This window comes from Alnus glutinosa, chromosome 1 (assembly GCF_958979055.1).
Source record: "Alnus glutinosa chromosome 1, dhAlnGlut1.1, whole genome shotgun sequence".
NCBI lineage: Eukaryota > Viridiplantae > Streptophyta > Magnoliopsida > Fagales > Betulaceae > Alnus > Alnus glutinosa.
In genome coordinates, this window is record NC_084886.1 from 18,894,949 (window position 1) to 18,911,170 (window position 16,222).

The 16,222-nt window shown below is 39.4% G+C and overlaps 1 protein-coding gene across 3 annotated transcripts in view; it reads right to left on the minus strand.

Moving 5' to 3' along the window:
• The window catches only part of LOC133876166 (nuclear pore complex protein NUP160), a 42,734-nt gene that overhangs the window by 10,876 nt on the left and 15,636 nt on the right, over nucleotides 1-16,222 (minus strand). For all 3 annotated transcript variants that reach the window (XM_062314459.1, XM_062314456.1, XM_062314452.1), the window contains exons 7-17: nucleotides 13,692-13,796; nucleotides 13,498-13,595; nucleotides 12,879-12,999; nucleotides 12,140-12,322; nucleotides 6,030-6,219; nucleotides 5,312-5,883; nucleotides 2,959-3,121; nucleotides 2,287-2,561; nucleotides 1,998-2,185; nucleotides 812-888; nucleotides 323-669 (exon numbers count right to left, since the gene is read on the minus strand). In XM_062314459.1, coding sequence (XP_062170443.1) covers nucleotides 323-669; nucleotides 812-888; nucleotides 1,998-2,185; nucleotides 2,287-2,561; nucleotides 2,959-3,121; nucleotides 5,312-5,883; nucleotides 6,030-6,219; nucleotides 12,140-12,322; nucleotides 12,879-12,999; nucleotides 13,498-13,595; nucleotides 13,692-13,796 — 2,319 coding nt within the window. The remainder of the gene's footprint in view (nucleotides 1-322; nucleotides 670-811; nucleotides 889-1,997; nucleotides 2,186-2,286; nucleotides 2,562-2,958; nucleotides 3,122-5,311; nucleotides 5,884-6,029; nucleotides 6,220-12,139; nucleotides 12,323-12,878; nucleotides 13,000-13,497; nucleotides 13,596-13,691; nucleotides 13,797-16,222) is intronic.

The following is a 16,222-nucleotide window of genomic DNA, read 5'->3' on the forward strand; positions in this document are numbered from 1 at the left end:
TCGTAGTATCTTCCTAGTTGAGGTGTTTCCATGTTAAAACTTGCAACAACCCAAGGATGGGACTAATGGTATTTGGCATGTTGCAAAAAATATTGCACCTTACTTTACAGCTTAAAAAAAGACATAAGGATGGACAACTTTTTTTTGCACTCTTTTGAGTCAAAAGCAATCCAAATTATAATGCTGTTCATCTCTCCTAAATGGTATCTGAAAATCATAAAGATCTTTCAGTCTCTCTCCCAACTACTAAAGGCACAAAGCAAAAATAAAAGAAGGAAAAAAGAACAAAGAGAAAAGGAAAATTTAAGACTTCATAGACAACCTTCATGGCACCGCATTCATAAAGAACGATTATGAAACGCCTTAAGCAGATGTATTTGCTCTCCTCATCTGGATTTGTAATTATCGCACAGTATGCATCATAAAAGCGATTAAGATCTAAAGTAAACTTGAATACATTTGACCAAAGTCGTCCTTTGATAGTGGCTGTAGATTCACTGAATGGATCTCTACCATAGTCATGACCTTTAGGACTTAGAGCTTCATCAACTTGCTCAAGTGCAGCAAGTGCAAACTGGCAAGCACCTTCACTAATATTATATTGCTCAAATATCTGCATTGCCCACTGATAGTAATGCACCTTCCATGCGGCATCTGATACACAATCAGCTGGGACAGGAAAAGAAGAAGAGAACAAGGAATATATTTATAAAGGAAAAAAAAAATAGAAAACATTAAAAAAGAGATCATCTGTATGTTACAATATTAAGACAAACTGTAGATAATCACAATTATTTCCAACTAAACTTACGGAAACCCAGATGTGGAAATCCGACTTCATGAGACAAACTCTGCAAAGCCTGGGAAGCTCCTTTTCCAGATGAAGCTCTGAACAGAACCCCAGCGACGATCAAAGCCGTCACGAGAGGAATAAGCAAAGGAGCGTTTAAAACCATAATATTAAATATTAATGCAATATTTAAGTTCACGACCAGCGTCCAAGTCTAATGAGACAAAAGAAACAGAGCAGCTATCTGGAAATTTAGTTAATTATTTAAAATTGATGGACTAGAGATTTCACCTCCTAATATTCTTACAATTTAAAATTCTAGCTCAGATAAGGATTTGTTCCTTGTACCTAGCCTTACATTGTTACTGGATAAGGTTACAAATACATATTATTCCGTTATACCACATATACTAGTTTTTTTCGGTCTCTTTTAATTTTCTCTTTTTTGGGTCATAGAAGTGAAACAGTTTTTGATTTATATTGAGCATCAATAAACTACAAATTCAAATGCGGTTGCTAATTGAATGTTTGTCTGTCAGATGGGTAAATACAAACTTTAGAGTAAGAGGCAAAATAAGTTTGATCCATACAAACCAAGGAGCTTCATTAGTTACATTAGGAAATCACTATTCTGCCCTGTACCAAATCACAAGGAACTAGAGAAGCACCTATAGCAAGTAGAATCCCCCACAATCTTTGATGATGGGGATAGATTTCGCTCCTGGTTCCTTACATATTTTCATTCATAGAGCTTAAGACTCCATAATCTGCAGTCCCCCAAACAAAACTTTGGGTTGGATCCACATGTATTACATCAAACTCTTATATCAGCCTATGATCACATGAAATTAAAAAACAATACATATTTTATTTCCTTTTTTTTTTTTATTATTATTGGTAAGTTATTACATGCACTAACAGGGTGTTGAACCCACGAGCTCAGGGTCCACCGTTATTGAATGCTATTCTTATGTCTAATGAAGCTTAGCATGAGTTTCTAATTTCTCTTTGTTAAATTTACATTTCTAAAATGTTCATTCCCCTTTCCTCTGTGAATGAATTATACTTGCCAATGATACAAATTTATTACACAATTGAAACATAATTTTAAAAAAAGAGTAAAACAAAGAGGAAGTTTCAAACTTTTGAATCCTGGACAAGTCTGATTCCAATGTCCTCTCTCCAGAGTTTTAGAGATGTTGAATACCTGAAGAAACAGCGAACAGCTTCATTGACTTTCTTCTCTTTCAGCATTCCATGTGAAGCACATCGTGCCTGAGCAAGGAAGCAACATCCTAGAAGATGATGAAGTATGCACCATCGACCATCGGTGTCTTGAATACTTTGTGACGTCTTCTCCTTTCGTAAATGTGCCTCCACTGTTGTGAGCAGGTACTTTGTAAAAAAATAGGGGGAAAAAAAGAAGAAAAGGTTTCAGCCAAATTTTCCAAGAATATAATCAAAGGTTCTCATTGTAGAAAAGGCAGAGAAATTACCTCAGTGGCATCATACTGGCCATGCCTAAGCAGGATTGGTGCAAGCTCAGTAGAATGGCTCAAGAAAGCAGAAGATTCTCCAGACTTGCCCCAAATAATCCAGCTGGTAAATTCACGCATTGAATTACTAATATCATGAGAACTAGGGAGACATCTTGAAGAAAGGTTGCTACGGTCTCCAGAGGAACTTTGAATATTATGTATGAGTATAAAAGCCAATGTGAAGTGACATTTGCCAAGCTTCTCATTCCATGATCTTTTACACATGTTGCTATCTGGACCATGGAAAAAACACGATGATTACAATGTCTGTAGTACATTAAGCAACATGATCCACATAGGATCCAATTCACTGAACGCAAAGGCGCCTATTGCCATGTAAAAATGGGAATGTATGTATCAGGTACCCATTTGTCAACAAGTATCAATAATGGAAAGAAGACTTAAGCACCTGTTGCATGGCTCACGTAAGTACCGTGTTTTGCTAGAGATTTCAATTTAAAAATATATGTTATGCAGCTATTACATCTAAATATCAAGTATTTAAGTATAGTATTACCATTTTTGTGAAAGCAGCAAAAGGTGTTTTATCTTAAATTATCAGCATTATTCCATGTGTTGAGACAATTGGAGAGCATCAGCAACTTTAAAGAAACTATAGCATAAACTTACCAATTTGTAATGATGAAAGTTGAGAGCTGAAATCTTCTATTGCAGCTGGTTGAGATGGTGTGGTGGCAAAGAAATGAACGACAAGCCACTCAGAAATGATTTCCTCAATCATTGGGACAAACTCAAGTTGTATTCTAGATATATCATCATGCAACAAATGAATCTGCATGCAAGTTTACATTAAAATAAATTTCTACAAATAGAAAAATCATATAATTTATGGACCCAAAATTCTTAAAGAGAACAAAACCCTTACGATGGGAATAAGGTTGTAAGACTATTTAGATATGTGCCAAAAAGTAAAATACAAGCAATAATACAGGTAAAATTTGAGAAATGTGTACCAGAGTAGATAAACTAATGTTCGCAGTCGTAACCAGTTATCTTATGATAGAAAAACATGACATAAGCAACTCCTTTCATTTTATTTCTAATTCTTTTTGGAACTTGTTGTCTGTTTCCTGGTTTATTAAAAAAAATTAATCATTGCTGGTTTATTTGCAACTTAGCGTATGAGATTGAACCTGTAATCCCACCTTTTGTTTATGGGAGGAGGAGATTCTATTTGATCCAAAGACCACTGAGAACTAGGAAAAGAATTGAAGAAAGACATTAAGCATAAAAAATCCAGCTGTATCCGAACCCATTTCCTCAGGTCTCCCCCAAAGGCTGTAAGGTCAAACTTCAAACCATACAAATTTCCATAATACTTCCGTAAGAACCAAAGTTTTAGAAAACTGGACCACTCATTGACCATAAACTTCAAATTTTAAGTACAACTCATAACACTAGATAATATGATAATGTATCTGCATTCAAAAGTTTAGAGTTCTGTACAGAAATTGAGTCAGAAAAGTACAGCTGTATCATAATAATTTGCTAGTATATATTATGCTTCGTAAGTCATGGGTTCAAATCCACTACATTACTCTTTAAATCAGCCTTCCTAGATTAGTATCTAAACCAGGCCAGGTTTGCAATACCATAATGGTTAAGCAGTTCTTCTGTTTAACCAGCAGGTTTCTCTTATAAAAAAGAAAAGAAAAAAAAAAAAAAAGATAGGGGAGGTTCACTTGTGATGAACTGAAGAATGTCCGACTGTCTGAGCAGTCAAACCAAATAATGTCAGGATTCCACTGTCCTAAGCATGACGGCCAAAATTTATTTCTCAAATCCTTGAAACAAAACTCATCCAAGCCTCCTTATTTGCTACTATGGCATAAAGATCTGAGACTTCCAGCCGAGTTTGAGTCACCAATGGCCTTTTATAGGCCACACCTTTAGGAATAAACCCTAAAATCTATGCCAGAATAATATTCCTCCAAAATCTCTTCCCTCATAGCCACCACAGCCAATTTCCCAGGACTGCCACATTCTACAATTTATAACAACCCTTCACTTTAATTCACGCACTTGAGACCTACTTACCAACTCCTTCCTAGGCTCCTCTCATTTGCTCCAGATTTGTGTAAAAGGTGGTCCTCATTGTAATAGGTGCGAAGTGCTGAAGGCTTCTATATAAAATACATACATGTTATTGGAGCTTCATTTATAATTTCTGAGCTCCAATCACATTATCATTGGTTATGAATGATCAAATCTAGTTATAGGACAAGGAAAACATTTTCCATGTTGACTAAAAGAAAGATGAACAGATTTTAAGAGCAATGAGCCATCTGGATATTTTTGTCTTGATTTAAAAAAGAAAAGAAAACAAAAAGGAATTCCAAGCATGCATATAGATTGGTTAAGACCAAACAAAAGAAATTAGTGTTCAAACTGACTTGATAAGTGATTGGCCTCATTAATAGTCACATCATTTAAAGTTAAAACAGCTAATTTCGAACAAAGAGAGTATATATTTATATATGTATATATATGATGAGAGACTCCGACAACCACATTGTACGGCCATCCTAAAATGATCAATTTACTAAGAAGTAGGACACTTTTTTGCACATAAAACCCCTGTACCACATGAAGTAGGGATTTTTTTTTAAGTCTTTCTTCCATTTTTGCTGAAGTCATGTGCAGTAGGTTGCAACAAGATAACACGGTCAAGCCTTTATTTACTGTGAATCACAATGAACATTATGGAAAAATTGATTATGCTTTTTATACAAACAAATGTTGACCAAAGCAACACTACAGACACAAGGCTTAATTTTGCTTCTGGGCTTCCAAGCAGATGTGTATGCACGTAAACATATCTCTATCATAGAATTGGACCAATTTCATACATGCTAACTGAACATACAATAACTAATAGATGAAGAAATGTCAAATGGTTATTTCATGTGGATAGACAACTAGAAATTTTGTTTTAGAACTAAAAGAAAAATGAAATACTGACCTGCCCACTGATTTTCACCAGATAGTTAAGAAACAGAAGCATATCCAGTGCAGACTCAAACATCACCTTCGAAATTTGAGAAGTAGCCTGGACCAAGATGGCGGCTTTGATACTTGATGATATTTCAGCATCAGAATTATGTATGATTTTGCGAGGTACAAGAAATTTTAGAAAACTCTCTATGACATTCAAAACTCTGCTCCACGTGACAGCTTTTTTGCGCAATGCATGAAGAGATAACAGCATGTCAATAGAGAATTTCCGTATATTTTTGTGATCTGCCAGTTTCTTCTCCCAAGCTATATCAGCTCCGCTATCTGACACATGGAGCATTGCTGCTGATGAACTATATCCAATCACTAGAATCTTCATAATGCAATGAAGAATTTCTTCAGATGGGACAGCTGATGTACTAACAAGTGATTCATAAAATATAGCAGAAGCTGTTTTGCCCAATTGTTGGCTGATGCTAATAACACATCTGAGCATTTCCATAAGAATCTCACAATCAAGATCAGCATCAAATAAGTCCAACCCAAAGCTTACAAGATCACCGTGTTCATCAGAAGAACCTACCAGAATACAAATGAAAAGTACAATTAGAAACAGCACAGACAAGAACCGGGAGGGGGGTGGGGGGGGCGGGGGGGGGGGGGGATGGATAAATTGGTAAAATAGGAATTAATTCTACCACATAAGGCAAGGATCTTCAACATACCATTGACAAGCCGCTCAATATCCTCCAAACATCGAAGAAAAGATAATGAATTCTTTCTGATTAAACCAACAGCACCTGATGAAGAGTCAAGAAGCAAACCACTTGGTGCATTGTTCTTGCACCAGTTATGGAAGTATCGTGTACAGAAAATTTTCCAGCAGTAAAATATTGATGAATTTTCAGTGGAACCCTAGCAAAGAATACATAGTTTATCAGTTTGGTTCCTCCTCCAAAGAAAGCAAAAGTCAGAAAGTAAGAGGAGAGAGAGCAACCCAAGTATATATGAAGTATACAAGAGAAACACCAACCAAAAAAAAAAGAGCAAGAAAATCATGAAAGTTAGAAATACAAGTAATTATAGGCAGCCACCCAATGGTACAAGATATTAAAGAAAAAAGCCTTTACTTCCAACACCGTCCTCTCGCAATCTTCAAAGCTACAGTCATTTCTTTCTCTCCAGATACACCATACTATGCCGGAAGGAACCATCTTCCACACTGCTAAATTGTGAAGACTTCCAAACTGACATCTCCAACAAGTGAAGAGAACTACCACCCGTTTAAGCATAACCCAATCTAACACAAAAATGCTGAAAATAGAATCTCATAAGACACTAGCAACCTCACAATGGAGTAAAAGGCGATCAACGAATTCTCCACTCTTCTTACACATACAAAACCAATCTACTACTATGATACGCTGCTTCCTTAGGTTATATGTAGTGAGGATCTTCACTAATGTGACCAACCAAGCAAAGAACGCCAGTCTCCAGGGAACTTTATTCCAACAACTGCTCCCAAGTGAAAGTAGTGCTATCATGGAAAAAAAGGACATTATAGAATAATCTAACATCGAACAACCCTCTCTTAAAAAGGGGCTAGTAGAGTGTGTCTTCACTGCCCTATCTTAATCTAAAGAAGTACAACAGATTGAAGAACAAAGTAAAGAAATCCACCACCTGCCAGTCATGCACCACTCTAATAAAAATTAACATTCCATTGATGAGAGTCACAAGAAAACTTCAAATGATTTGCCAACGAAGCATCCTTAAAATGAGCAATACTAAATAACTCAAGGTAAGCTATCTTACGGGATCAATCACCACACCACACCTCATGCCAAAATCTATTCATAGAGCCATCTCCCACCTCAAATCTAGTATGCCTAGAAAAATCCTCCCCAACCCCGTCTAATATTTTTCCAAAGCCCACCCCATATGACCCATGGACTAATGGACATCCTTAGAACACCACCTATCTCACGAGCTGCCATATTTAGAATCCACTATAACCCTCCACAGAGCCTTACTCTCATGCACGCAGCGCCATAATAACTTCTCCAAGAGGCTCGATTGAACGGAATCAGATTTTGGACCCCCAACCCTCCCGCAGAGATTGGAGAACAAACCATGGACTAACTACCAGGTGAAATTTAAACTCTCCACCTATACCACCCCACAATAATCGTTGTAACTTTTTTGTGCGATTGGCAACGCCCGCAGGGAGTGAACAAAGAGACATTGAATAATTAGGCAGATAAGATAAGGTGGTCTTAATCAAGGTAATCATCTTGCCCTTAGCCAAGTACATCCTTTTCCAACTACCATACGACGCTCCATCTCCTCAATAATGCCATCACAAAAAAATTTGGCCTTAAAAAAAGCTCTAAGGAGAAGACAAGAGACCATGCATCCCATAATACTATCCAGACCATCCCCATTTGTGACATCACCAATAGGGACCAATTCTGATTTAGCCAGATTAATTCTCAAACTTGAGACAGCTTCAAAGCATAAGAACAAACAACGCAGATAGCGAAGGTGATATGGGCTAGCCTCGAAGAATATCAAAGTGTTGTATGTAAACAATAGATGGTAGATGTTAAGAACACCTTCATTTTACTAAAAGCCTCCATAACGATGACGAACAACATATCCACATCCCCAAAAACTACTAAAAAATCCCTTTGGAGCATGATTTAGGAAAATAGAGAAAAACACCAATGAAATACAATGCGCTATCCAATTACGTCATTTCTCCCTGAAATTGTACCTCCTCAGCATATATAACAAAAAATTCCAAATGGCATGATCATGAGCCTTTTCAATATCCAATTTGCAAAGCACACCTGTGTCCCCGGACCTAATCTTACTATCGAGGCATTCATTAGCTATGAGAACGAAATATAGAATTTGCCTACCTTTGATGAAAGCATTTTGGGGCTTGGATATGACTTCCACAACCATTTTTAACATGTTTGCTAGAACTTTGGCAACAATTTTGTAAACTCCACCCACTAGGCTAATAGGTCGAAAGTGCTTAATATCACCGGCCCCTGTTTTCTTCGGAATAAGAGCAATGAAAGCAGCCTTGAGACTTCTTTCAAACTTGCCTTCGGTGTGAAACTCATGGAAAACATTCATTATATCTATTTTAAGAACATCCCAACAAGCTTGGAAGAATGCCATTGTAACACCATCAAGAGCCCATATCATTGTTCATAGCTTTCACAACCTCAAAAACCTCTTACTCCTCAAATGCTCTCTCCAACCAAATGGCATTTACCTCACCAATAAAGTCAAAAGAAAGGCCATCCAATTTAGGCCGCCAACTGAACTGTTCTCTAAACAAACTATTATAGTACTTCACAATTTGTTTTCTGATCTTAGAACGATCGAAAACGCTGAACCATTAACCAACAAAGATTCAATGGAGTTGTTTCTTCTATTTGAATTGGCCACCTGATGGAAGAACTTTGTGCATTTTTCACCCTCTCTTAACCACAATACCCTTGATTTCTACCTCCAACTCACCTCGTCCAAAAGAGTAGTCCTCTCCAAATCACTAACTTTATGCTTCCTTAACTTATCCTCAACACACAAATCTCTCTTCTTCCAGGTCAACAGTGTGATGCGTAGTTTGTGTGATCCCCAAGTCCACCTCCCAATCATGCATTAGTCTAATAAAAGATATATTCCACTGAAGATTTTCATTAAAGAACTGCATATGATATGCCTTACACTCTCTGAGCAAATTCCTAACTCTTAGACGCTTTCCCTATCATTCACGCCTCTCACATTCCAAGTTAGCAATTTAGGTTTCATAAGGAACCGAAATACCCCTCCCCTTAACTCTATCTTGGCTGGAACTACCACCTTTAAAATTATAATTGATAGAACAAAACGATCTTTTTAATTCTCAATTCGCCCCGCTAACTAGTTTGGAACTAGAGGCCAACTCATTTTGGAAACAACTCGCTTCGATGACAATAAGCAAAGCCATGAGCTCCTATTCAAAACCCTCACACGAAAACCCCACATGGAAGTCGAAATTCCTTCACTTTTTGCAATACCCAAGCTAAAAGACTTTGACCCTGCACTATAAGGTTTCTCATTCAAAAGAAGGGGGTGAGAGCACAACGGCTTACAAAAAATGGATTCTTCCCCATTGTACAAGTCAATATCTAGACTGGGTCACATTTTCAAGAAGACTAAACCCTTCCACACGGTTTGCATCAATCCCAACCACATAAGAGGATACAACTCATTTCCCCTTATCAACCCTGACAATGCCCCCTGCATCTTTATAGAAGATGAAGGCGGAGACGATAGGAAAAAAAGAAAAGAAATAATAATAATAATAATAATATTGGAAACTCGCTTCCCCCCTTTCACAACAATTGCCCAATCTAAAGAGTTAAGAGCTTCATCATCCCCTAAATAGCCCAAACTAAATACAAAGGGCTTAATCGGCCAAAGCTCCTTCCTTGTCGTCATTTGGGGATGCTACCAAGCCCTTATTTGAACCATCAAAGGATGGGTTAATGTCTACTCCTGCTCTTGACGAGGGTTGTCAGCCTTTCCTTCGGCGTGGCTTTCTTCTCCCAAAGGGCACAGCTCCTTCTCCTTCAGAAGTGGGCGAGTCTTCCGGGGCAGCTTTTGTTGATGATTCTTCGCAGGGAGGTGGTCTTGATAAGCTTGGTGGTTCTCCCGGGACAACTATTGATCTTAGCCTCTGTTTTCAAACTTTGGGGGTTTCTCACGAGAGGAATGAGAAGGCCTTTTTAGACTTCATGGCTCTAATTGATGCGGAGCATCGTCTAGAGGCTCCAGTCCCCACTCCTAAGTTTAAAGGGTGTCATGAAGTGAAGAACCTAGAGTGCACTATTAATTATGATGCTAGGGGTTTTGGTTCTAGCCGGGGCAAGGCAAGAGGGCCTCTGATGTAATGTTTTAGTCTCTGGGTTTTGTGGGCTGGTTTTGTAGGGGTCTTTGGGTTTCCTTATGTTTTTGGGTTTTTCGGGTGTTTTTCCTCTCTCCTCTTGCTCTCCTGTTTTGGTTTCCTCTTTGTATACTTCATGTATGCTTAGGGGCGCCTTTTACGCTTTTTATAAAATTCTATACTTAATTATCAAAAAAAAATCGGCTAAAGCAACTATTTTGGCAACCGAACCACCATCTCTTGAGGGCTCAATGGCAGCTACAATACCGTCGCTAGAACTATCCTACCGGTTTTATCAAGGTATCCCTCTAGAATTGGAAACATCACCACAAAACCCACATCATGAGGCCCAGAACTGAGCCTGACCATCACAACCTCGTTACCGGCAATATTTGAAGGTGAGGTGAGAGAGCTGCTTCGATTGGGTGTTCAAAGGTGCCACTGTAGAAAGAGGACCACTGGCAAGATAAACTGATGTATCTACTCCCCGTATATTGTTTATTCTAACTACCCTTCTGACCATCTCCCACCTAAGCACCACAACCATATGAGTTTGACCATGAGGCTGTCAGCGCTCCAACAAGCTGGTTTGATCTCACGCCCACACAATCAAGGCTCGCACCCGCGCCCCAACTTGTGGCCAACGAAGAAACAGGTCCAACCCGCACCTTCACCATCCACTTAACTGTGGACTTAAAACTAGGCCAAAACACGTCTTTTGCTCAGCGAGGACTCAAACCTTTACACTTCTTTATTGCCAAAATAGATTGGCCCAACAACAAAGGTTTAGAGCCTTTTGTTTCAACCAGGAATATTTGAGAGGGTTGGGCCCTCAAAGATTGATTAGGCTTCGACACCTCGCTCTTTTTCTCACTAAAAATTATATTCGGCCCATTTAGCTCCAAGCCCATGTCCAGTCACTCGATTACCTCGTCCACCTCCCCTCTCAAAGACTCCAGCGGTTTTCTCAAAGATCTAAAGGCCTCACTGAAATCCATTTAACTCCTCAATTCACTCCACTATCTGCAACACGTAATGTACCAGCATTAAACCTAGGATTTGTCGCAACCCCAGGCACTCCATGGCAGTAGCCTACTGAGCCAATGACATTGACATGAAGATATCGGAAACGTGATATATTCCCTAAGAGAAATGGAACTCGTGGTAAACTACCCTAGACCAACCACTCTCTAGCATATGACCTCTTGACAACCTCCCCAGCCAGCGCCAGAGGCACTGTAGAACACAACTTCAAGCGAGACGAAGAGAACCCACCAAGGGGTACCTCGGAATGACAAGTTGTGTAGCCATCACCAAAGGATATCTGGAAGGTTTCTAGAACCTTCCAAAGCTTGAGCACAAAACCAGGCCATCCCTGACCACCTCTAGCTTCCGATATAACCACAAAGCCCCTCCAACCACCACCTCCATATTCTGCAACTGCCATATATCTTCCTAACTTGTTCACAAGCCGTTGGGCGATAAAGGCTTTAGAACCCACCCTTGAGGATTTCAAAAACTTTTCAAGGCCTTTGCTAGAAGCAACTCTTCTATGGTAGCCAACAACCAGTTAACAATCACTCTACCCAGGGATACAAAACGCACGAGGCCTCTACTCCTTTTGAAAACTCGTAATACTGAAGCCCCCTCTTCTATTGTGAACTTGAAAGACTTAGCTCCCATAAAGAACCAACAAGAGAAACCCATCACAGAAAACCAGAAAGAAAAACAAGTCTAACGCCATTGCTGGAGAAGTCAATATATAGCTAAGGGATGTTGGGACACGCCGAGAGACAAATAAGAAGACATAACTCCAAGAAATTACTTCCAAATCAAAAACAAAATATAGAGAGAATAATTAGAAACTAAAAGAATTTAAGCAAAGAGAACCTCATTTTCAATTAGTGAAAGGATTTCCTTTTTCAGTCCGTCAGCAGTTAAGGACTGGTATTCAGAATCAGTGCAGTGTCTATTGTAGTCCAGTAGAGTTGCTCGCAAAGAAATATTATGATGAACCCCAGGACAAAGTAACCTGCGTAAGAAAATCGAAGACACAAAGGGCACAGTATGATCCTGCAAAAGTTTACATAGAGGGAAGCACCATGAGCAACATGCTTCACATATGAGAACTTACTCCAAGGCAATGGCGACTGTTTGAGGAGTAAGGGGACAAAGTCATGGCAACTTGAATTTAATAACTTGGTTCTACATTAGAAAATAAATCCTTTTTTTTACTAGTCCATTTAATTGAAACTGAAAGTGAATAAGAGCGAAGAAAATGTTAAGATTTCAGAAAGCTTTTCTATTGTAAATTTCTTTTTAAGTATTTATAAAACTCAAAATGACAATTGAGAAACTTCATCAAACACGCTACATGAAATTTCAACTTGTCCAAATATATCATAAATCCATGCACGAAAAAAGAAAAAGAAAAGGGAACTGTAAGTCCAGAACTTTTCATGAAGTTTGAATGTTGTCGGGAAAAAAAAAAACAGCACCCTTACATGTTTGTTCATTCATGCATGATAGACTGTGTGCATCTGTGTTCAAACTCCTTAAAACCTTGACTTCTTTATTAGTAACTCGAAAGTCACACGAACATAAGACCACAAAATGAAAGTCACAGTACCTTTCCAGATGAAAATAATGAATGTGTTATCCAAAGTAGATTATCTGAAGAATGTTCAGAACTTTGAAATAGTTGATCAGCAACAAATTCTTCCTGCAATGCATAACTTTGTGGTTCTTCCCTAAAAATAAAGTTGCAGAATAAATTAAGCTTGAAAAGTCACATCTATGAACAGGTAAGGTACAAAAAACAAACAACTACAACATTAGATAAGCAAACAATGAAAAATCTACATATTGTACGTATGCATGTAAAACATACAGAATGCCACCTATGGAACCTCAAGAAACTATGGTTCAAGTGATCACTTTGCCACAGTTTTGGGAACAAAGAATATGCTTAGTTATTCATTGCATAAAATAAAACACATGCATGTGAGACTGAAATATTACCTAGGAATAGGAAAAGATATAGTAAAAAGAAACCATTAGTGCCAAAACAAGGGAAAAAATGACAAAAGAAATTAACTAGTTATACTTTGAGGCAAATATCTAAAACTTCATCTTTCAGTATTAATATATTCATGCCAAAGTATCAAGAGAGCATGAAGGATGAGCAAGTCCAAGGTATAATTTAGCATTAGAAAGACCAATCCATTAACAAGCACAAATAGACTTACACAGTAACAGTTGGATGCAACAAGTTGTGAAAAACCAATCCATTATCTTTCAGTACCCATATCTTGTCTGAGGTAAGTTTGACATCAATGCATCTCCCCTTGTCAAAATCAGAATAGTAGCAAATTAGGTGCAATGAATAACTCTTCAGGTTAGATAGACAGAAAAGCAATGGATGGACAAACCAAATGTTTACCTCCTCCAAAGGCAGATTTTGAACAGAAGGCTCTAGTGTTAAAACAGTCCTGTCACTAAAATTACAATGCAAGCCATATACATAGATCATCTCCATGCTAACTTCCTAAATAGTTGGGGCAGGAAATCCATCAGTATTAAAGCAATGAAGGCTTGATAGGCCTAATATCAGCACAGGGTAATATTATTCATCAAACAAAAAATCAGAACAGGGTTATATCACCGAACATACATAAATAAAACAGCATACACAATGTAGTTTACAGTCTAAGTGTTACATAGAGTGATTACTCCAACAAGCTTATGCATTTGGTAAAACACAATAGTATACTGTTTCTTTGGAGAGTTTAAAATTCAAGAATATAGGTTATCAGCTGAACATTGAACATAGTGACTAACAACATTGGGCTTGCTGCACTTCATCAAGTGCGGTAAAAATAAAATCTTAATATTAAAAGTTTTTTTTTTATAGGTAATAAAACAAATAGCATTAAAAAAGCGTAAAGGCGCCCTTAAGCATACAAGGAGTATACAAAAAGCACACCAAAACAAAACAAAAACAGAAGAAAAAAAAATGGAAGAACACCCGAAAAAACCCCAAAGACAGAAGAAAGGCTACATTACACCCCCAATTGCACCCCCAACCTCTTGCCTCTAACCCAGCTAGAACCCACTCCCCTAGCATCGAAATTGATCGAGCATTCTAGATTCTTGACCTCTCTTTTCCCTTTCTTCTTAGGAGCAGAATCAAAGTGCTGCCCCTCATCAACTAAAGTCAAGAAATCCAGAAAACCCTTTTCAGACCCCTTGAACGAAATTCTCATCGTGCGAAAACACGACTTAGCAACTTGCACTACCCTGGGGTATACAACAACCCCTCCCCCAGGATCACAACCCTTCGAAGACTCACCCACCTCGAAGACCCAAGAAGATTGTTGTTCCCTCCAAGACATACCAGGTAAAAATTGGGGAGAACACCCATACATTGAAGAAAACAGCCTCGGTGGAAACAGATCCCACTGAAAAGGGAGAAGGAACACCCCCCCCCCCCCCCCATGCCAACCGGATTCAACGCCAAACCTACTCCTGACGAGCACCCCATCGACAAACCCACGTCTACCGGTGACTGATAGAGCGCCGGAACAGCAACTGAGGAGTAGCCCACGGCTGCCTGCTTCAAAATAGCGGCAAAAAACTTCTCCACAACGGCCGCCGGAGAAGAGACCTTCGGAGGAGAAGGCAGGAACTCAACTAACGAACAGTCAAAAGCTTCCGGCGTCAAAGAAGCAACGACGGCCGCCGAAGACGACAAGCGTAAACATGTACCCAAACTCGAGCTTAAACCCACAGAAACAACATTGAAACCACGAACCGGATCAAGACCCGACTTAGTGGTCTTTTTAGAATAAGGCCTACAGCCCACTCTACTAGGCCTAACCCTAAACGCATCCGGCCCAACCCAAGACAACACTTTGTCCTGCCCATTCTCCGCTTCAGCCTAACAAAGGAAACTCCGCCCAAATTAGACCTTTGCGCACAAGCCCAAAGAAGCCACTCTTCAAATATATCAAGAAGCTTCCTAAAGACCCCATCTCCAGCACTGAAACATCACCTGCAACCTCAACGTCATCGACTGCAGCCCATTTCTTGGAACACGCCAGAAGGTCCTTACCCAGAGGACCGGAAGAGGACCTCTCCAGAGCGTAGCATTCCACCGCAATGTCTTTACCCAAAGGACTGGAAGAGGACCTCTCCAAAGCGTAACAATCCATCGCCTGCCGGAACGGCTCCTGCTCCCAACCCAGCAGATTGATCTTCTCCGCCTCGCACCAGACCACTGCCACCGTCTGAACCAGAGGCCCGCCAACAATCGGCGAGCACACCACCTCTGCGAACAACAAAACACCCGTGACCTTGCCCAAACTCTTCCCCACCGAGATGCCACTAGAAGATGACGACACCACCGAGGTTCCAAAGAAAGCCAACGCTTTGCTCAGCTCCCCAGAAACACGCCCCCAACCCCACCCGTTTCGGCGTTCAGGAAACACAATCATCCCTCTCCGGCCACCCACAGCGTACACCGCCACCTCTAAAAAAAAAACATGGCAGAACTTCACAAAAAAGTACTGAATTATCACGCGTTTTGACAGTAGGGTACTGAACTAGCATTTCTCTCGAACCGGGGTGTTAAACTATCAAAAACTCTCACATAAGGATATTCCGTCAAAATTTGATGTTAAATCCTGACAGAATTAAATCATGTGCATCGCACATGATTTAATTAAGCAACAATACCCATCCTGTCCAAACAAACCAAGCAAAAACTTCGTCGTTTTCAAGAGAAAGAGTTTAGAAAACTCAATGGCCTGAAAACTCAAATCCAAATCAAAACCCGATCTCAACCGAACAAATGAAGGAAAATACGAAACACGTCTACAATGGCTTCTCTCTACGCTCTCTCTCCACTGTCCACTTTTGCGTCTTCTTCTTCTTCTCGTCCGCAACTTCATCGACGCGGCTTTCCCTCTACTT